The following is a 22,223-nucleotide window of genomic DNA, read 5'->3' on the forward strand; positions in this document are numbered from 1 at the left end:
GCCTGGTTTATTGACATCTTCACATTTATTTCTCCAACTTGTTCCATATCTTTTGTTTTCACAAAAGGAGAATCAAAGACTTCACTACAATTAGCAGTTTTCTGTTAGTTTCAAGACTTCTGAAAAGGTGAGAGGTTTGTGTACCTTATGTACATTTCCAGAATGGTTGGATTTAAAATAAGTTATCTTTCCTCAACTACCTTCAAAACTGAGGCCCTGACACTTGCACAAATTTAGGAGATGAGACAAAAGGCAAGGTCAAAATGGTTGAGATTTGAGACAGGAGGCAGAGGGCATTCCAGACAGTAGAGGGCCAGGTAACAATGTCCCACGAGTGGTGGTGGCACTGAGGGCCACAGGATCCCAGTATTAGGAAGAAAGGGCTTGGAATTGTTCAAAGGTGCAAGTAGTCAGAGAAATAGGCTGGAGTGAGGCTGTGGAGCGATCTGCCAATTAGGATGTGGATTGTAGGTTAGGGAACCAACAAAGGCCAGCCAGATTAGAGTGATGGGCAAGCAGAACAAGTGAGGGACAGGAGCTGGAGTTCATTATGAGGAGAGTTTGGAAGGAGCACAGAAAAATCAAGGCTGTATGTAAATAATGGGAAACTATTTAAAGTCTATGTGAAAAGGGGGAGAGGAAGGACTTCAGGGGAAGTGCTAGAAAAAAAAAGTCATCTAGAAAGACACTGATTAGCAAGAGAGCACTGCAGAAGAAACAGCAAGTCCAAGTGGAGGAAATTAAATAGAGCAGCCAGTTAAATAGAAGCATAGAATGAGACAGCATAGGAGGCCATTCAACCCATCGTGTCTGTGCCAGCTTTTTGAAAGCAATCCAATTAACCCAACACCCCTTCAAATTTTTCAACCAAGTATTTATCAAATTGCCTTTTGCAAGTTACAAATCTGCTTCCACCACCCTTTCAGGCAGTGCATTCTAAATTACAACAACTCGTGTGAAAAATATTCTAATTTCCTCTGCCCTCAATTCTTTTGCCAATTAATCTTAAATCTGGCATCTGGTCACCAACCCTTGACTAAACATAACCATTAGTTGCTATCAGTTGGTCTAAAATAGACCCAGACTTGAGGTGAGGATAACCCCAGTGGCAGAGTGCTTCAGACCACAAAATGAGTCTGATCTGATCAAAGTAAGGGGATCAGTTTTCACTTGACAGTTTCCACTGGCTGGGAGGAAACAGAACCAGCCTGTTCTCTCCTTTCCCACCCCCACCCCCCCCCCCCACCCTGAAACCCCAGAGACTGGGCCTACTGCCTAATTCACCAGTAAGGAAAACCAAGAGTAAGCAAGTTTTAAAGACTTGCCTATTGCTTGAACACAAATTTAGGTTATGGAATACCTTTGTACCTGTAACACACTCTACTCCTCTGGTCTGCCCCAGGTGACTGCCAGCTCAAAGAACTCATTCCTCATCTAATGCCCTAGGATATGTATCAATGAGTTTGTACGAGACCACCATCTCTAAATAACTGATTGGCGGAGGCCATGTTGCTGACAGACAGCCGCACATTCATGTGCCAATGTTTATTCTATACATTACTTATTTCCACAGCAATAAATATACATACAATTGCAAACAAATGTTTTTAACATTTGAGTGTAACCATTAAAGTTCAGTTGCAACAAGTCCCTTCCTGTCCTCAGTCTCGAGGGGGGCTGGGGGGAAAAATAAATCATAAAGTGCATCAGATCATAAAAATGCTGAACAGGATTAAATAGTAGAAACTCCAGTGCTTGCACATGTCGCAAAAAGGTCCAGCTGTAGACTGGCACATTAGTAGTCACTTTACATACACCAGCTGCAGTCTTGTCCGTCAGGTTCGGCAGTAATCAACGCTTCCTGTAGGACTAACAGAAACACTCATCAATGCAACACCGCACTGCCCTTCTTACCTGCTCTCCATCCAAGCTAATGGAGATGTTAAATTTCCCTTCATTTAAGAAAAAGCAATTCATATAAAAGGTCAGTGCAGTTAGCATTCACATCACAATTTCTGAATACAAAGCCAGTTGAAGAGCCCAGGGTAACAGTGTAGGCCACCATAAAGGTTTCAGTAAAAACAAGGCAAATCAAGTAGTAATTAGATGCCCAGATGGAGTTTGAAAAACCTTAAATTATTTGCAGGTGGATAGACTGGAGAGGTGAGGAATTCTGCAGTTTTGAGGTAGGGCAGGAAAGAGAAGGAAATGCAGTTTCCTGTCGGTCAGATACGAGGAAGAGTCATTTGCACCTTAGGTGGAAGATCGTGATGCACCATAACATTGATAAAAAGGGGACAGATAAGAAAAGTTTGATGGTGGTTAGTTTACACAGGACAACCTAGACGTGGTCACTTAGTGGAACTTCAGATTACCAGTCAGGGCATTTTTAATCCATTACTGCAAAATTACAAATAGCTTGGTAACCAAGTTAAACAATCCTTTGCTACCCTTTAAGAGTCATCCTCTTAGATTCTGGCAAAACTGTCAACTGGGGAATGGAGCAGTCAGTAGGTTTGGGATCTAGTCTCCCACCTGAAAAGACCACAAGACTGATACATACTTTGCCGACTTCACATGCTGTGATACCCAGAACCTAGAAGATTCCCATTCATTTCTCAACTAAAAACCCCCACAGCATTTTGGGGTCAGTCTGATCCAGATTAGCATCTTTCCTCTAGTGTGGAGATCACAGACAGGGGCCTCCTCCAGTATTCAACCCCTGGTGCTACACTGAGTCCAGTGAGGCCATACCTTCTATACGATGGTCTATCAGTACAGTTGGTGACAGTATCAACAGATCTTGGGGCCAGTCACTATCCATCAAGACTTGATTTTCTGGGGAGGAGGAGGAAGAGTCAGAGTCCTGGTCCAAGTAACATTTGTAGCGGTTGCAGAGGGTGCAGCATGGGGGCGTTCCACTTGGCCCCTGTGGGTAAGGAATTATTTCTTTCTGCAGGTAGCTCCTAATTGCACCACTATGGTGAGCTGGGCGGACTCTGTGCCATATATAATGCGAAGGAATGGTAGCAATCACCTGCAGCAAAAAAGCAGAACATTAAACTACAATGGGAAAACAAGACGATTCTGAGACACCACACATACAAACAGAATACAAGAACAGGGAAATTATGCTAGAACTGTATACAAACAAAATTAGACCACAGCTGGAGTACTGCAGAGAGTTCTGGTCACCACATTACAAGAAAAATGTGATTGCACTGAAGGGTAGAGGAGATTGATGAGGATACTGCCAGGACTAGAACATTTTAGCTACGAGGAAAGATTGGATAGGCTGGGGTCGTTTTCCTTCGGACAGAGGAAGCTGAAGGGTGACTGAATTGAGATGTATAAAACTATGAGAATTAGAATTAGAACATTAGACGGGGGCCAAGATAGAATAAATAGGGACAATCTCAGCAAAGGGGTCAAAAACCGGAGGGTATAGATTTAAAGTAATTGACAGAAGGTCAAGAAGGGAGTGAGGAAACATTTTTTTACCCAGAGGAACTCAACCTAAAAAAAGAATGGTAAAGGCAGAAACTCTCATCACATTTAAAAAGTACTTGGATGTCTACTTGACAAGCTGTGGCCTGCAGGGCGACAGACCTAGTGCAGGAAGGTGGGATTAGGTTGGGTAGCGCTCAATCAAGCAGCACAAAACACGATGGGCTGAATGGCCTCCTTCAGTGTTCTAAACTTTCTATAAAACTCAGTCACAGATTGAAGTGACCAATATTTCAGGCTTTGCATGCCCACACTGGCTCCTGCACTGCACCTGCTATTCCTTGGACACTATTGAGGCTCAGCAGAGTTAAAAGTTTAAAACCCACCTTTTAACATGCTGTGGGATAATGCAGCAGTACATCAAGCACTTATGATATCCAAGAGAATCCCTGTTGAAAAGCAGCAGATTGTACCATTTTAGAGACTCATTACCTAAGCAGCAGGTCCTTAGACACAGCATGGACTTGCTCAATTAAAATGCCAGCTAACAGGCCAGCAGCAGGGTCGAGGTTTGCCTCTGCAATCTAAGCAGCTGCAAATACGGAGCCAAGTACACTGCATCTCATGGGGTAATAAAGCAGAATAATTTTTAACCGAACTGCAAGAGCTATCTGCTATGCAACGGGTTTAAAAGGAGCTACAAGCAGACATGGAGTAAGCAGCAACAGAACCCAACTCCAGCATCTCACCTCCTCACAGCATCGCCGGCTCACAGCCGCCCTGTAATTCATTTGAGCCCACAGGTCAAGCCGCAGTTTGAGGAAATTCGGGACAAGCTTCCTCCAGTTGTCGCCTAGAGCCCATGGGAAAATTTCATACTTGTATTGCTCTTCATCCTCTTCCATGTCATTTGCCAGGTACCTGTGGGACCAATTGATTAGAAAGACCTGCTACCGGTTAACCCTGTTGGGAATTGTTAGATTGCACACTAAAATAATTTCAAAATTACACATCATAGACTGATACAGAAGACAGCCATTAGGCCCATCATGCTGGCTCTTTGGAAGAACTATCAATTAGTCCCACTCCCTGCTCTTTCCCCATAGCTCTGCAAACTTCCTTTTAACATTTGCTCAATGTAGTTAGCTCGGTTTCTCCACCCCACCCCCTTCCCAAAGACAGAACAATGCTCAAGTTAACTTCGGTACCCAGCAAGATGAATGCCTACCTCACAGGGACAAGGGTGAATCCAACACAAGTCTGTGTTGGTGCCTTTTTCTCCTTCCCCAATTAGAGAGGGTGGCTACCGACTCGATTCCCAAACCTTTTACCAACAATTGATGCCAATCCCAGTGCATCTTCACAAAAGGGAGATGAATCTTGGATCTGGAGGTTAAGACATGTCCACAGTATAACAATTACGAAAGGTGGTAAAGTTGCGCCATCTTTTGGAATGATTTCATAGGAATTTTCATTGCCAAGCAGCTCACAGGAAATTAGTAGTACAGACTGACAAGTCCTCTTCGGAAATATTTCAAGCATACCTTTTGAAGGCAGTCTGTCGAGCACAAGACTTGGTGTGCAGGGTGGGGGGGGGGGGGGGGGGTGCCTACAACACTTACAAATGAAAATAACAGTTAAAAAAAAAAAATTTTGACCATTAGACCAGATCACACATGCATTGTCCAATCCTACAGGTAGAAGACTGACAGCATGACGTTTACAGATGTGTACTTACAGTGCCAAGAAGAAGTTTATTCTGGAGTATTCACTTGTGTGAAGGTCTGCGCGTTTGAAGTAAGTCAGGACCATGGCCAGCAAATACTGAAAGGGAATTAAGAGTTCAGACACAAAAAAAGGTTAAAAAGAGACCCACCTGCAATCTGCTCGATGGCTCCCTGCAGTGACCACAGGGTCCCAGGTTACTACCTCAACAAGTACAGCAGTTGGGCCATGACAAATAGCCTCAGTGTGGTCAGGATACCCACTTCTATTTACAGATTCTGGCTAGATGGGACATTGGTGGTGGTGGGGAGGGGGGGGGGGGGGGTGGTGGGAAAAGAAAGAGTAACAGAACATGTTTGATTCTGAAACATCCCAAGGTTTCAAAAAAAAAAAAAAAAATAGCCTAACAGATGGAGGAGATACGGCAGGCTGCCAGCACTCAGGAACTGGCCCCTAGTAAGCCAAATATGGGGCCAGTAGCAAAATACAGCATGCATACATCTTAGTATCGTGAAGAAAAAAAAAGTGGTAAAAGGCTGAAGGTACCAATATGACACAGGTAAGCATTTCAAGTCGTGCTTCTGCTGCAGGGAACATTTAAAACCAATTTTGCTGGACCCCAGTCAACTTTAGCTAATCAAGATATGGTTTGGAAGCTAAAGTCAGTTCATCACCCAGTTAGTCAAGGTGTCGTATAATATTCTGACATACATTAAGCCATTAAAATGCATTCACATTCAGGCTGAAACTGAATTATATGGTCAGCCAGTTTCTTGCAACAAGTAGCTTATTTATTATAATGAATGAGGGACAACTACATACTAAAAATATAGCTACAACAGTGTTGAGGCTTGAGAATGTAGAATAACTGGTGTGGGAAGAGATTCCAGCCAGTAGATTGGTCAAGTAACTGCTTTCTGAGATCTACCAATTAGATGGACAGATATCCTCAGCCTTCCCCTAGTCACTATTCAATGACTCCTGTTGAATGGTCTATGGATTGATTCGGATCAGACTGACATTCAAATCACTGCAGCCTGCCAAGATTGGCAAGAATGAACACTTGCACAAGGAATCAGCAGGTTGCTGCCATCTGTAGAACCACACCACAGTAACAGTCATCACTTCCAGGTGTGACTAAGGGTTTGAAATACCAGTTTGCTGGTACGATGGGTGCTTCAAATTGGATAAAGTCTTGGGACCCAATTCATGTAGATATGCATTCCACAACAGGGAGACCTCCAAAGAGCTCATTATATCATGAAACCTGAAAAAGTTCATAACTGGACACATTGCTTCCTTTCCCCTAGAAGGATGATTGCAAGAGATGGGGAGGGGAAATCCCCTAGACACAGCATAGCAGGTACCTGCAGCACACAGAGGCTGGAACTTGTCTTTTATCTCCATAGCCTAGTTTCCTAAAGGCTTTAGTGGCAACCCTCCCCAAGTACCTTGTCTGCAATTCTACAGCAACTGTCCATCCACAGGAAGTTCTGAATCACCACATCATCTGCAAGAGACACAAAGTTCAGTTTGAATACGGTAAGCTACCACAGAGTAATTATGGATTTGTGGTAGAACTTCAATTCTTTTAGATGGTTCACATTCAAGTTTGTCAAATAATTCTTCTGGACTACAGCAAGTTACACAGTCATAAAGGTTACTGCTGGACTCAGACAGAACAGCAAAGCTGGGACAAACATCAAAGTTGTGCAATGGGTTCCAATGTTTCCTGTCCGTTGAAGAATTGGAGAGACTCAGAGGGAAAACAACTCCAAGCTTCTTTCAGCAAGTCAGCACTACAATTAGAGGCACTCATGGAGACTTCAGTGTTTTCCGGAGGTTGTAGTAATGTTCCCCAACCACTATCTGAAGTACAACACACATGCACACAGTTTCCCCCCTCCCCGCAATTGACATCTGCACCATTTGCCAACAGTAGGAAGTACGAGTAAATTCTACTTAATATTGACAAGAGGTGTAAATACATGCCATCCTAAAAGTAAGTCTCAGATATTCACCTGTCCCAACTCCACCTAGATTGTTAAGAAAGTGGTACGGTAAGGTTTTCCTTTTTCTTTAATCTCTGTTGTCAATTTAGTGCAGAGGGGATGGAAGCTAGGGCAGTTGCATGCTCCTCTTGCAGGATGTGGGAGGTGAGGGTCACCACTGGTGTCCCTGCTGACTTCACCTGTGAGAAGTGTACCCAACTCCAGCGTTAGGGAACTGGAGCTGAATGAACTTCGGATCATTCAGGATGCTGAGGGGGTGATAGAGAGCAGTTATAGGGAAGTAGTGACACCTAAGTTACAGGATAAAGGTAGCTGGGTGATCGTCAGGGGAGGGAAAGGGAATAGGCGCACAGTGCAGGGATCCCCTGTGGCCGTTCCCCTCAATAATAAGTATACCGTTTTGGATACGGTTGAGGGGGACGACCTACCAGGGGAAAGCCACATTGGCCAGGTCTCTGGCACTGAGCCTGGCCCAGTGGCTCAGAAGGGAAGGGGGGGGGGGGAAAGAATAGGAGAGCGATAGTGATAGGAGATTCAGTGGTTAGAGGAACAGACAGGAGATTCTGTGGTCGCGAATGAGACTCCCGGATGGTATGTTGCCTCCTGGGTGCCAGAGTCAGGGATGTCTCGGATCGAGTCTACAGGATTCTTAAGGGGGAGGGGGAGCAGCCAGAGGTCGTGGTACATATCGGTACCAATGACATAGCTAGGAAAAGGGATGAGGACCTGAAAAGCGAATATAGGGAGTTAGGTTGGAAGCTGAAAGGCAGGACGAGCAGAGTAGTATTCTCAGGATTGTTACTGGTGCCACATGCTAGTGAGGCTAGAAACAGGGAGCGAGTGCAGCTGAACACGTGGCTACAGAACTGGTGCAGGAGGGAGGGATACAGATATGTAGATCATTGGGATATCTTCTGGGGAAGGTGGGACCTATACAAGGATGTGTTGCATCTGAACTGGAGGGGCACCAATATCCTGGGCGGGAAGTTTGCTCGAGCTCTTCGGGAGGGTTTAAACTAGTTTGGCAGGGGGATGGGAACCGGAGCTATGGATCAGTGGATGGGGTAGCTGTTGAACAGGCAGATACCGAGTGCAGAGAGTCTGTGAGGAAGGTTAGACAGTTGACAGGGCAAAGTTGCAGCCAGTACGATGGGTTGAAGTGTGTCTATTTTAACGCAAGAAGTGTCAGGAATAAGGGTGATGAACTTAGAGCATGGATCAGTACTTGGAGCTACGATGTTGTGGCCATTACGGAGACGTGGCTATCACAGGGGCAGGAATGGATGTTGGATGTTCCGGGGTTTAGATGTTTCAAAAGGAATAGGGAGGGAGGTAAAAGAGGTAGGGGAGTGGCATTGTTAATCAGGGATAGTATCACAGCTGCAGAAAGGGAGGTCGTCGAGGAGGGTTTGTCTCCTGAGTCATTATGGGTGGAAGTCAGAAACAGGAAAGGAGCAGTCACTTTGTTGGGAGTTTTCTTTAGACCCCCAAAAGCAACAGACATGGAGGAACAGATGGGGAGGCAGATTTTGGAAAGGTGCAGAAGAAACAGGGTTGTTGTCATGGGCGACTTCAACTTCCCTAATATTGATTGGAACCTCCTTAGTGCAAATAGTTTGGATGGAGCAGTTTTTGTCAGGTGTGTCCAGGAAGGTTTCCTGACTCAATATGTAGATAGGCCGACTAGAGGGTAGACTATGTTGGACTTGGTGCTTGGCAACGAACCAGGCCAGGTGGCAGATCTATCGGTGGGAGAGCATTTCGGTGATGGTGATCACAACTCCCTGACCTTGACTATAGTCACGGAGAGGGACAGGAGCAGACGGGATGGGAAAATATTTAATTGGGGAGGGGGAATTACAATGCTATTAGGCAGGAACTGGGGAGCATAAATTGGGAACAGATGTTCTCAGGGAAATGCACGACAGAAATGTGGAGGTTGTTTAGAGAGCCCTTGCTGCAACTGCTGGATAGGTTTGTCCCGATGAGGCAGGGAAGGGATGGTAGGGTGAAGGAACCTTGGATGACAAGAGAGATGGAACAGCTAGTCAAGAGGAAGAAGGAAGCTTACTTAAGGGTGAGGAAGCAAGGATCAGAAAGGGCTCTAGAGGGTTACAAGGTAGCCAGGAAGGAACTGAAGAATGGACTTAGGAAAGCTAGAAGGGGACATGAAAAAGTCTTGGCGGGTAGGATTAAGGAAAATCCCAAGGCGTTCTACATTTATGTGAGGAACAAGAGGATGGCCAGAGTGAGGGTAGGGCCGATCAGGGATAGTGGAGGGAACTTGTGCCTGGAGTCGGAGGAGGTAGGGGAGGTCCTAAATGAATACTTTGCTTCAGTATTCACTAGAGAGGGGGACCTGGTCGTTTGTGAGGACAGCATGGAACAGGCTGATATGCTTGAACAGGTTGAGGTTAAGAGGGAGGATGTGCTGGAAATTTTGAATGATTTGAGGACAGATAAGTCCCCGGGGCCAGACGGGATATACCCAAGGATATTACAGGAAGCGAGGGAAGAGATTGCTGCGCCTTTGGCAATGATCTTTGCGTCTTCACTGTCCACTGGAGTAGTACCGGATGATTGGAGGGTGGCAAATGTTGTTCCCTTGTTCAAGAAAGGGAATAGGGATAACCCTGGGAATTATAGACCAGTCAGTCTTACGTCGGTAGTGGGCAAATTATTGGAGAGGATTCTCAGAGACAGGATTTATGATTATTTGGAAAAGCATGGTTTGATTAGAGACAGTCAGCATGGCTTTGTAAGGGGCAGGTCATGCCTCACAAGCCTTATTGAATTCTTTGAAGATGTGACAAAACACATTGATGAAGGAAGAGCAGTGGATGTGGTGTATATGGATTTTAGCAAGGCGTTTGATAAGGTTCCCCATGGTAGGCTCATTTAGAAAGTAAGGAGGCATGGGATTCAGGGAAAGTTGGCTGTCTGGATACAAAATTGGCTGGCCCATTGAAGACAGAGGGTGGTAGTAGATGGAAAGTATTCAGCATGGAGCTCGGTGACCAGTGGTGTTCCGCAAGGATCTGTTCTGGGACCTCTGCTCTTTGTGATTTTTATAAATGACTTGGATGAGGAAGTGGAAGGCTGGGTTAGCAAGTTTGCCAATGATACGAAGGTTGCTGGAGTTGTGGATAGTGTGGAAGGCTGTTGTAGGTTGCAACGGGACATTGACAGGATGCAGAGCTGGGCTGAGAAGTGGCAGATGGAGTTCAACCTGGAAAAGTGTGAAGTGATTCATTTTGGAAGGTCGAATTTGAATGCGGAATACAGGCTTAAAGACAGGATTCTTGGTAGTGTGGAGGAACAGAGGGATCTTGGGGTCCATGTCCATAGATCGCTCAAAGTTGCCACCCAAGTTGATAGGGTTGTTAAGAAGGCATATGGTGTGTTGGCTTTCATTAACAGGGGGATTGAGTTTAAGAGCCCCGAGGTTATGCTGCAGCTCTATAAGGCCCTGGTTCGACCACACTTGGAATATTGTGTTCAGTTCTGGTCGCCTCATTACAGGAAGGATGTGGAAGCTTTAGAGAGGGTGCAGAGGAGATTTACCAGGATGCTGCCTGGACTGAAGGGCATGTCCTACGAAGAAAGATTGAGGGAGCTAGGGCTTTTCTCATTGGAGCGAAGAAGGATGAGAGGTGACTTGATAGAGGTGTACAAGATGATGAGAGGCATCGATAGAGGATAGCCAGAGACTTTTTCCCAGGGTGGAAAGAGCTATCACCAGGGGGCATAATTTTAAGGTGATTGGAGGAAGGTTTCGGGGAGATGTCAGAGGTAGGTTCTTTACACAGAGTGTTGGCGCGTGGAATGCGCTGCCAGTGATGGTAGTAGAAGCAAATACATTAGGGACATTTAAGTGACTCTTGGATAGGTACATGGATAATAGTAGAATGAAGGGTAGGTAGTTAGTTTGATCTTAGCGTAGGTTAAAGGTTCGGCACAACATCATGGGCCGAAGGGCCTGTACTGTGCTGTACTATTCTATGTCTATGTTCTATAAGCCACCTTGGAGCACTTTCAGAAAGTCACAAGAACCAATACATTACAAGCTCATTGTGAATTGCACAGCCTGGCCTCAGTTTTGAACATGGAAAACAGTTTAACGCAGACTGCCCAATCAACAATTAGACAGTGGCGACTGATGGCATTTGAACTCATTACTGTTCGAGCAATAAGCAGCTTCACAGCAATATTTTTGGAACGAACAAAAACAAGGGGGGGGGGGGGGGGGGAAGAAAAGTCAGACCAGGACCAAAATAAGTATCCTCCATACTGTTAGCTAGATTTATACCCATCATATATTGCCAATCAATCATTCTCGAAGCTAAGTCTCCAGCAACCAGAAAAAGGGTCAAAGCACAGCTTCACACTGCTGTGGGACTTCAGCACCAGTCTAAATGCTCCACTGATCTACCAAACAAGCATCACTTAGTGGTGAGAGAGTGTACTGCAGCAGTGTTTGCAACATTAGAAAACAAGTGTCGGGGGGGACCCAGCGCAGGTTCCAATTGTGTTGCCAGGGTCTAGCGCTGGGGTGGGGGGGGGGGGGGGGGGTGGGGGGACTGGTGCGAAGTGGAGAAACAGTGGCAGTGGTTAGCACCGCAGCCTCAAAGCTCCAGCGACCCGGGTTCAATTCTGAGTACTGCCTGTGTGGAGTTTGCAAGTTCTCCCTGTGTCTGCGTGGGTTTCCTCCGGGTGCTCCGGTTTCTTCCCACATGCCAAAGACTTGCAGGTTGATAGGTAAATTGGCCATTATAAATTGCCCCTAGTATAGGTAGGCGGTAGGGAAATATTGGGACAGGTGGGGGATGTGGTAGGAATATGGAATTAGTGTAGGATTAGTATAAGTGGGTGGTTGATGGTCAGCACAGACCCAGTGGGCCGAAGGGCCTGTTTCAGTGCTGTACCTGTAAAAAAAAAATAATAAATAAATATGCACGGATGCACCAAGAGGGAAGGTTCTACTGTTGCTGCCTATGCCACATGCTCATTTGGTGCCTGGTACCATCAGGTGCTTTACACAGACCAAGTAATCATAACTGATGAACAGGAAACTCCAAGTCTTTAGGAAGCCCAAGTGCATAACAGCAATCCTACATACAGTTCTCCTACACAGCTTTTGCACTAGTTACACTTCAAGAGCCAACTCTGGTGCCCATTAACACATGTCTGTTATTAAATGATCTAAGTCAGGATGGTTGGACCCAATGGCCGGTTTCCATGCTGTCTATTATGCAATATCTCAGCCAGACTCCAGAAACATCCCAAAGCTGTTGCAGTTAGGATCAGCCACAGTGGTGATGGGTGGAGATGGTTAGTCCAGTGGAGTGGGTGAGGAAAAGCAAGTTGTTTCCACTCAGTCTTTAAGAGTAACCCCTGTCACAAGGCAGAAAATAAGACACCAGGATCTAGCTTTGCTACCACCTCTATGGATAAATAGCCATAAAAATACTGATGCCATGAAAAGACTGCAAGGTGGACCATTGAAGTAGTGTACCAGAGCCAACTGCTCCTCGCATCAGTTGTGATGAAAAGTCACTGACCTGAAATGTTAACACTGTTCCTCTCTCCACAGATGCTGCCAGACCTGCTGAGTATTTCCAACACTTTTTAATTTCAGATTTCCAGCATCCTCAGTATTTTGCTTTTAAATTTTCTTTTGGTGCTGTGAGAAGGATAAATATTGGCTAGAACAGGATAACTCTCTTGCTCCTCTCAATAGTGCCATGGGATCTCTATCCACCCACGACAGCAGACAGGACCTCGCTTTAACGTCTCATCCGAAAAATGGTGCAGCATTCTCAGTACTACAGTGCAGATCAATCTATCTAGATTATAGGCTCAGGTTTCTGCAATGGGTCTTGAAGCTACAGTCTGCAGTCACAGTACAACCACTGAGCCAAGGCCACAAGTGGACTGTTTGCTGGGCAATTCCATCTTCAACTCCATTCAGAATCCCCCCAGTAATGAAGCAGCCAATCCAGGCTACAATAGCACCTTCAGAAACATTAAACCCAGGTTTGGGATGAACACCAGCAATATTCAATACCCAATTGCCAGTTAACAACCATGTTGAAAAGAATCCCCAGCCATCTTCACTTGATATCAAACAGCACCAATGAGCCTCCCTCACCATCATCATCTTGGGTCATCAGAAGCTCAAATCAATCAAGTAGACCAGATGACAAGTACCCTTGACACATGACTCACCTACTGATTCCTCAAATCCTAATATCTACAAAGGCGGAGCATTATGGAAAACTCACCATGGCTCTTGGTTGGGTACAGCTACCACACACCATCCAAGACCAAGTAATTCAGTTGTCTGATGCCTCTGCCAGTGGACTCATTGTCCACCCCCTCCACCACTGGTGCACAATGGCTGTCGGACACATGATCTGCAGCAAGTCAACTCCGTTACTTCAACAGCACCTCTCTCGCCTACAACAGAGAAGGAGAAACAGCAGTGTTGCAGGATGACCGTCACCTCCACGTCATACCCCACCCGGAGGTTATATCACTGCTTCTTCAGCATTGTTCAGTCACTATCCCTGAATTGCCCAATAGACAACAGTGTTGGAGCACCATTGCTACAAGGACTACAGTAGTTCAAGGAGGAAAGTCCATTATCACCTTCAAGGGAGTTAGGAATAGGTAATAAGTGTTCACCTGGTATCTTCCGAGTGAAGATACTCATTGAAACCATACCCCAAATAAGAGTCAATATCTTGAAAGACAAGATGGGAGAAAGACAGGTTTTGAATTTAACATGACCCTTCAGTTAAAAAAAAACGTTGATGGCCCTCAAAATTTAAAAAGGCCTCCATTAACAAATCCAAAAGAGAATATCTGGGCTCTTGGGGTTATTTAGGAAATAACCATCTTTTATTTAATTGCTTTGAAATATCAAAAGAAAAACAGCCAAGTCTGTAATTTTCAATGCAGTTGGATATCACAAGCTCCCAATTTCACTCTTGATATCCAACTGCTTTACTCACAGCCAGCACGATCAAGCTACAGAACCACAATCACTAACTGGGAATCCAATGTTAGGAAGATCATTCGATAGGGTTCATAATCTCATAAGGCTCACAGGACTGATCAAGATTTGTAGAGAACAGATGGACTTATTACCCTTCAAGTTTAACCCTGATGGACAGGGGCAGATGTACCTCAGCCTGGAGAGTCAGAAGTTTATGTTCCAACAAACAGTACAGTGTCAGCTGGGTTCAGTGGACCGGAAAGTTAGATTGCTCATCCCCACACTGGGAGTTCAGCAGGCCTAGACTGCCACTAGTGAATTACAGCAAGAGTATAGTTTTGTTGGAGGTGCCATCCTTTAGAAATATTAAATCAAGGTTCTATCTTATTGATGTTAAAAAGGTGCTATGATACTTTTATGCTCTCCAATTTTAAGATTCTCCTTCTGGGTTTTCAAATCCCTCCATGGTCTCACCACTCCCCATCTCCAACATCTCTCCAATCCTCCAGTGTCTCGAGCATCCCCAATTTTTTTCACCCCTCTTTTGCCAGCCTTGTCTTTAGCTGCCCAAGTCCAAGCTCTGGAATTCCCTCCACCTTTCTCTTCCTTTAAGCTGCTCTGTCACCTTCCAGTTTAACCATGTGTGGCTCAGTATCAAATGTTGTTTGATAACACTCCTGTGAAATGCCTTGGGAGATTTTACTAAATTAAGGTGCTATACAAAATAAATTGTTGTAAGCTGACCAACATTAATCCTGCAAATAAAGAATCACATGGTCCTTTATTTCATTGTGAACCATTGGTGGGATGAATAGTAGCCACATTTTCCTATGTAACCAGTTACAAAATTGGCCACTGTGACCAGGCACTATATAGAAATGCCAGTTTATTTTGGGCAGTTCACCAAGCAACATTATCCTGTCAGCACTGAACAAGCAGCTGTTCAGGGTTGTTCCAGCAAGTCACAGAATTACAGACAGCAAGATAAACTCCCCATTTTGATCACACTAACGCTACACATGGTGTACATTCCATCAAACTGGATTAGATTTTGATTTAAACGCAGAACTGGAGGAAATTAGATTTCAAGCCACGCTACTGATCTTGCGTCATCGCAAAAACAGATAGTCATTATCTCATGCTGATTTTGGGAGCTTGTAACGTGGAAATTGGCTGCCCCATTTCCTACAACAGTAACCGCACTTTGAAGGTTCTTCATTGGCTGTAAAGCACTTCGAGATGTCTTGAAGTTGTGAAGGCATTGTAGAAATGAAAATCTACTATTGATGCTGTAAATATTTCAGAATTGAGAAGTCCGTAGCTCCCAACCAATTGCTCATTAAAAGATCTTTAATTCCCGATCTCAATATTCCAACAGATCACCACCCAAGAGTTTTTCTCTTCAATACTGAAAGATGATCTCAAGTTCCAGCTTTATTTCAATTCAAACATGGTCACTTTAACAGCATTTCCCACTGTTTGTCAACTACAGGTCCACCAAGACAGTTGATGTTTATTAAATGGGAAATTCAAAATACCCTATCAGGTTCAATAAATCAGACCAGAACAGGCTCGTAAATCTAGAGGATAAATAAATCTATGAACATACCAAGAAGATTAAGAAAGGCTTCCAACTCTTGGTGCTGTATGACAAATGGAGCCTCCTTTGAGGCTTTTGACATCTTGCTGGATTCCCCTTCACCCCTCTCCTGCAGACGAGACTTCCGAACCACCAAATCCCGGTTCTGACGTGACAGTTTTGAAACCCCTGGCTTCACCTGAACGGTGACCGAAGAGGGATTCTGTGAGCGTGTCTGGTTGTGCCTCATGATGGTAAATGAAGGCAGTTAGGGGTGGTCTGCAATATAAAACAGGAATGGATCACAGACCATGATGCAGTTTCAAGGTAACAGCAGGGATAAAGACAGCCCCAATATTGCATGGTGCATTGTAAAGATTGAGCAGTACAGAAAGCAGTCTTTGTTCAGTTCGCCAATATATTAGACTTATCTCTCACATTTTATAGGGTCAAGTCAACTTACTGCAGTTCTAAGCCATGATACAAATTTCCATAATAGCAAAGTGAAGTCACGAATTGGTTGAGTACTTTTTTCCCCCCTTAGGGAACCTTAGTAACACCTTTAGGCCAGATGCATCATGGAATAGGAGCATAGCAACACAACTAACCACATCACAAAATAGAATCATAGAATGGTTACAGCACAGGAGGCCATTTGGCCTGTCATATCCATGCTGGCTCTCTGCAACAGCAACTCACCGAGTCCCACTCCCCACATCTTTTCCCCATAGCCCTGCAGATTTTGTCTTCAAATTATTGCCCAATCCTCTTCTGAAAGCCATGATTGAATCTGCCTCCACTACACTCAGGCAATGCATTCCAGATCCTAAACTTTTTTTTTTAAAAAGCGAGTGGTTTTCATGTCACCATTGCTTCTTTTGCCAATCACCTTAAAATCTGTGCCCTCCGGTTCTCGAACTTCCTGCCAACAGGAACAGTCTCTCCCCATCTACTCTGTCCAGACCTCTCATGATTTTGAGCACCTCTATCAAATCTCCTCTCAACCTTCTCTTCTCTAAAGGAGAACAGCCCCATCTTCTCTAATCTATCCACATAAAAATTCCTCATCTCCGGAACTATTCAAGTCTTTTCTGCATCCTCTAATGCTTTCCCATTCTCTCTAAAGTGTAGTTCCTAGAACTAGACACAATGCGCCAGTTGAGGCTGAACCAATGTTCTAGACAGGTTTATCATAACTTTCTTGTTTTTGTATTCCACGCCCCTACTTAAAAAGCCCAAGATCCCGTCTGCTTTCTTGACACAAGAAATAGGAGTAGGCCATTCGGCCCTTCAAACCTGCTCCACCATTCAATGAGATCATGGCTGATGTACTTCAACACCATTTTCCTGCACTATTCCCATATCCCTGGACATTTTTAATATGTAGAAATTTATCAATCTGAGTTTTGAAACATACTCAACAACTGAACCCCCACAACCCTCTGGGGTAGAGAATTGCAAATATTCCACCCCCCCCCCACCGTGAACAGATTGCTTATCTCAGTCCGAAATGGCCTCCCTCTTATTCTGAGACTGTGTCCCCTGGTTCTAGACTCCCCAGCCAGGGGAAACATCTTTCCTGCATCTACCCTCTCAAGCCCTGTAAGAATTTTGTATATTTGAAGGAGATCAACTCCAATTCTGCTAAACTCCAGAGAATAAAGGCCCAGTCTATTTAATCTTTCCTCATAGGACAATTCCTCCATCCCAGTAATTAGTTTGGTGAAGCTTCATTGCACTTCTTGGAGAGGTGATTTGATAGAGGTATTTTCAAAATCATCAGTGGTCTGGACAGAGTATATAGGAAGAAACTGTTCCCACTCATGAAAGGATCGAGAACGAGAGCACACAGATTTAAAGTAATGGGTAAGAGAAGCAAAAGTGACAAATAAAAACTTTTTCACACAGCAAGTGGCTAAGGTCTGGAATACACTGCCCAAGAGTGCAGTGGAAGCAGTTCAGTTGAAGCATTCAAAAGGGAATTAGACTTGAGTAAAAAGAAAGAATGTGCAGGGTTACAGGGAGGTGGTGGTGGAATGGCACTAAGTCAATTGCTCTTTCAGAGAGCCAGGGTGGACATGGACCGAATGATCTCCTCCTGCACTGTAACAAATGAGATTCCTGCTATGGCAAGTATATCTGTCTTTGAGTAAAGAGACCAAAACAGCACTCAATACTCCAGGTGTGGTCTCATAATTGCAGCAAGACTTATTTACTTCTATACTCAAATCCCCTTGTAATAAAGGCCAGCATACTAGTTGCCTTTTTAGTTGCTTGCTGTACTTGCAGGTTAGCTTTCAGTGACTTAGGAACAAGGACACCCAAGTCCCTTTGAAGTGAACACTTCCCAGCCTCTCACCATTTAAGAAATACTCTATTTCTGTTTTTCCTACCAAAGTGGATAACCTCACATTTCTCCACATTGTATTCCATCTGCCAAATTTTTGCCCGCTCACAGCCTCGACAAATCCCCTTGAAGCATCTTTGCATCCTTCTCAACTCACATCCACCTAGTTTGGTCATCTGCAACTTGGAAATATTACATTTAATGTCCACATCCAAATCATTGAAATAGATTGTGAATAGCTGGGGGCCCCAAGCACTGATCCTTGCAGTACCTCAAGTCAACCTGAAAATAACCCATTTATTCCTATTCAGTTTCCTGGCTGTTAACCAGTTCTCAATCCATGCCAGTATATTCCCCCCCCCCCAATCCCATGTGTTCTAATTTTGTTTGCTAACCTCTTGTGTGGTAGCTTATCAAATGCTTTCTAAATCTAAATGCACCACATCCACTGGTTCCTCTACCCTGCTTGTTACATCCTCAAAAAACTCCAATAGGTTTGTTCAACATGATTTCCATTTCATAAATCCATGTTGACTCTGCCCAATCCTACCTTTAAGTGTCCTGTTATCACATCCTTTATTATAGATTCTAAAATTTTCCCTGATGTTGGACTAACAGGTCTGTAGTTCCCCATTTTCTCTCTTCCTCCTTTCTTAAATTTGCTACCTTGCAATCTGCAGAAATTATTCTCGAGTCTATAGAATTTTGAAAGATGGCCACCCATCTATCTCTACAGCCATTTTCTCAACCGGCACTGCCACCTCCAATGATTTGTATACAAATACCAAGATCCCTCTGCACCCCCTTTAGAATTGTACCCTTTATTTTATATTGCCTCTCCTCGTTCTTCCTACTTCTCTGCATTAAATTCCATCTGTCACTTGTCCATCCATTCCACCAGTCTATGTCCCCTTGAAGTCTATCACTATCCTCCTCACAGTTCACACTACTTCCAAGTTTTGTGACATTGCAAATTTTGAAATTGTGCCCTGTACACCCAAGTCTAGGTCATTAATACACATCAGGAAAAGCAGGGGTCCCAACACTGACCCCTGGGGAACCCCACTGTATGTCTTCCTCCAGTCCAAGAAACAACCACTCACTACTGCTTGCTGTCACTCTACCAATTCCATATCCATACTGCTATTGTCCTTTAATTCCATGGGCATTTACTGAAAAAACTCTCCTGCACTTTTCTAAAAAAAATGTCATAACCCCCCCCATGGCTCAACTAACATTTACATCTACCAAGCAATACCAAACTTGGGGGACGGTAGCACAACAATTGGCCACAATATCCCTTGGATTTGGGATGGGGTACAGAAGAGAAAAACATTTTCAATCACTATAGAAGTGTACACCCAGAGGAGATAATCTAGCATAGGGCTGGGACACACTTTACAGCCTACCAGCTAAAGATTATATTGAATGAGCACTTGGGCAACATATCAGGAGAACACATATGGAACAACACCCAATGGGGGGGGGGGGGGGGGGGGGTCAAGGCTAGTAGGAAAAACTCAAGCCCTGTGAAAATATTCAGGAGAAATAAACACTTGGCTTACCATTAGTTAAAAAGTTACCATTCTACAATGAACGCATATATTTAACTAGAACACCAGCAACTTTGAAAATTGCTTTTTTATTTGACAGTCTACCAAACACACAACATAAGAGGTCATGGGAGACATACAAATCCAAAAAAATTCACTCTAGTCAAAGTAGTGGGTTTTTAAAAAAATCCTTCTTGAGAGATATTTAAGTAAAAAGGATACCCAAGCTAAGAGCCAAACTCTGCCCCAAGTTTGTTTTTTAAAAAGCTAGAGCAATTACATCCCAACAGCACATTTAGAACCAGGGAGCCCAAAATAGCAAAGCTTACAAAACGGTTGAAAAAAGTGCAAATGTTCACATTTTAGAGATCTCACCACTTATGAACTCCCACACATTTTTCCTATTGCTTTTGTTTCAAAAATAAACTTTGAACATATTGCACATCAATTCTGTAAATTGGGATTGGACGGGATGAAGTTAATTTGGGCGGGAAGCGGGGTGGGGGGAGAAGAAACACGTGGAAATCCCCACAGAATGATAAAGCTTTGCAAATTGGTGTTGGGTCCCAACCCATAATTAAATCAAGTTCCCCCCTCATGCATCAAACCAGCAGTTCACTTTTGATAAAACAAAAAGTATCTCCCCAATCTATGGTGGGAAACTCAACATAATTCCTTCGGGAGCTGATCCCAGGTATCCCCTTTGGACACTTGAACAGCATCGACCTCATGGCCGCCATTTTAGGCGCCAGTTGCAGGCAAATCCAAGAGACTCACTCGATGGTCTGCTTCGCAACCCCACCCTTCAGACAACCACTGCTGTTTTTTTTTTTAAAACACTCCCTTCCACCCCCCTTGCCTAAAAATGTCGTCTTTAAAAGACGCTGTCTGTCTCCCTCCATTCAATACCCTCCCAACCATTTCCCCTTCCCTCCTCTCCAGCTCGCGCCTTCTTCGCCTCCGCTCACCTGGAACGAGGCACGTGCCGCACCTGTTCGGCGCCTGCCCGGGAACCGGCTTCTCATAGGTTGCCGCCTCGACACGTCAGCGCGCCGCGCCCAATCGCTGTCCCGCGTTGGGCGTAAACACCCGCCCCTTCCCCTCCAATCCCGAGCCCGCGTGGCGGCGTGGTTACCATGGGAACCAGTCGCCCTCAGCGTCAACGGCGCCGGAAGAATAAAAACAGTTTGAATTTTTTTTAAAACCCATCTACGCCCCCCCACCCTGACGTGATTTCTTAACCACCTTTGTTTATTTTGATGGTTAGGTTTAAATTTAATCCACCAGGTCCTAACAGGTTGTTGTGGAAAAAAAATAATACGTGCCATAGGCTGACGAGATTCATTGGTCCAAGTGGACAGAGATTCCGCTGTTGATTGGCGGGAGCGGGCGGGGAGGGGTGGAGGAGCCATGTTCTGATTGGACGAGATGCCATGTTCTGATTGGACGAGGAGCCACGTTCTGATTGGACGAGGCGATGGAAGGCTGCGTGAAACTCCTGTATCTCGATTGGCCAATGATGCTCGCGGTTAGCGGCAAGGCGACCAATGGGAAGTGGCCACGGACTCGGTTCCGTGCAGCTGTGGCGCAAAGTCAGGTGTCGGAGGAGGAAGAAAAATCTCGAGGGACCGACTAAGGGGGAGGAGTGGGTGGGGGAAGACACTGGGACGTTACAAGACGGCGACAGTGGGCAGCCTTTCTGAAGTGAGGGTCGAACTCGGGACTAGTTGCGAGCAGCAGGCGGACGCGCGTCGTCGGAGAGGTGAGAATGCGGACCTTTTGTTTGGGGTCTCGGAAGTAGAAGGAAGAAAAATTCCTGGACGCAAGCCCGGGAAGGGGGAGGGGGAGGGAAGATAAAAAGTGATGGACTCTCCGACCGGAAGTGAGGTGTCTGAGGCCATCTCGCTGCTGTCACTGTTAGAGATCGTGGGCCGGTGAGTCTTGAGGCGGTGGCGGCTTGGAGTTCGGCCCGGGGAGAGGGAAAGCGGGAGGCCCGCTGTCACTGTGTCGGCCCAGTTCTGGGGAGCCCGGTCTTCCTTTGGCCCCACAGGCCAGATCCTTGGAAGTGGCGTATGTGGAGCTCAGGCCTGGCTGCCCCTGACGGGGTGACAGCGTTAGAGAACCCCCTTTATTTGTTTAAATCTCTCTCCAGCTCCTCTAAAGACATCTTTTACCCGTTTAAGTGCCCCACAGCTTCTCTAAAGCCCACTTTACCTGTTTAAATCTCCCTCCAGCTGCTCTAAAACCCCCTTTAACCTGTCTAAATCCCTCTCCAAATCCTCTAAGGCCCCCATTTGGCTGTTTAAATGCCCCACAGCTTCTCTAAAGCTCCCTTTACCCATTTAAATCTCCCTCCAGCTGCTCTAAAGCCCCCATTTAGCTGTTCGTAAGGTTCCCAAAGTCACTTTAACTGTTTAAAACGTTCTCTCTCAACTCAGTTAAAGGTGTCTCTCGTGCCCATCTCCCATTTATTCCCATTGTGGATTGACCTGTTAATTTTCACTATTTTCTCAGCTTATTTCAGATACAACATTGTGGAGATTGTAATCATCTCCCTCTC

At 45.0% G+C, this 22,223-nt stretch overlaps 2 protein-coding genes across 5 annotated transcripts in view; one reads left to right on the forward strand and one right to left on the reverse strand.

Moving 5' to 3' along the window:
- Nucleotides 1-1,540: 1,540 nt before the first annotated feature.
- LOC137355866 (speedy protein 1-A-like) lies at nucleotides 1,541-20,822 on the reverse strand. Of its 2 annotated transcripts, none has more exons than XM_068021467.1 (7): nucleotides 20,632-20,822; nucleotides 15,794-16,042; nucleotides 6,624-6,682; nucleotides 5,186-5,271; nucleotides 4,197-4,368; nucleotides 2,755-3,037; nucleotides 1,541-1,861 (listed from the first exon to the last, which is right to left on the reverse strand). In XM_068021467.1, exons 2-7 carry the CDS (start codon nucleotides 16,011-16,013, stop codon nucleotides 1,836-1,838), a joined length of 846 nt encoding a protein of 281 aa, XP_067877568.1. In that variant the 5' UTR covers nucleotides 16,014-16,042; nucleotides 20,632-20,822; the 3' UTR covers nucleotides 1,541-1,835. The 2 variants fall into 2 exon arrangements, with proteins under 2 accessions (XP_067877568.1, XP_067877567.1); XM_068021466.1 differs by having other exon boundaries at nucleotides 1,541-1,869.
- A 390-nt stretch (nucleotides 20,823-21,212) lies between these two features.
- The window catches only part of syvn1 (synovial apoptosis inhibitor 1, synoviolin), a 32,686-nt gene continuing 31,675 nt past the window's right edge, over nucleotides 21,213-22,223 (forward strand). For 2 of the 3 annotated variants that reach the window (XM_068021601.1, XM_068021603.1), the window contains exon 1: nucleotides 21,213-21,425. The gene's annotated coding sequence lies outside the window, so the exon portion shown is untranslated. Of the gene's footprint in view, nucleotides 21,426-21,512; nucleotides 21,598-22,223 lie in introns of those variants that run through there. The other variant, XM_068021602.1, reaches the window with a different exon arrangement.

This window comes from Heterodontus francisci, chromosome 44 (assembly GCF_036365525.1).
Source record: "Heterodontus francisci isolate sHetFra1 chromosome 44, sHetFra1.hap1, whole genome shotgun sequence".
NCBI lineage: Eukaryota > Metazoa > Chordata > Chondrichthyes > Heterodontiformes > Heterodontidae > Heterodontus > Heterodontus francisci.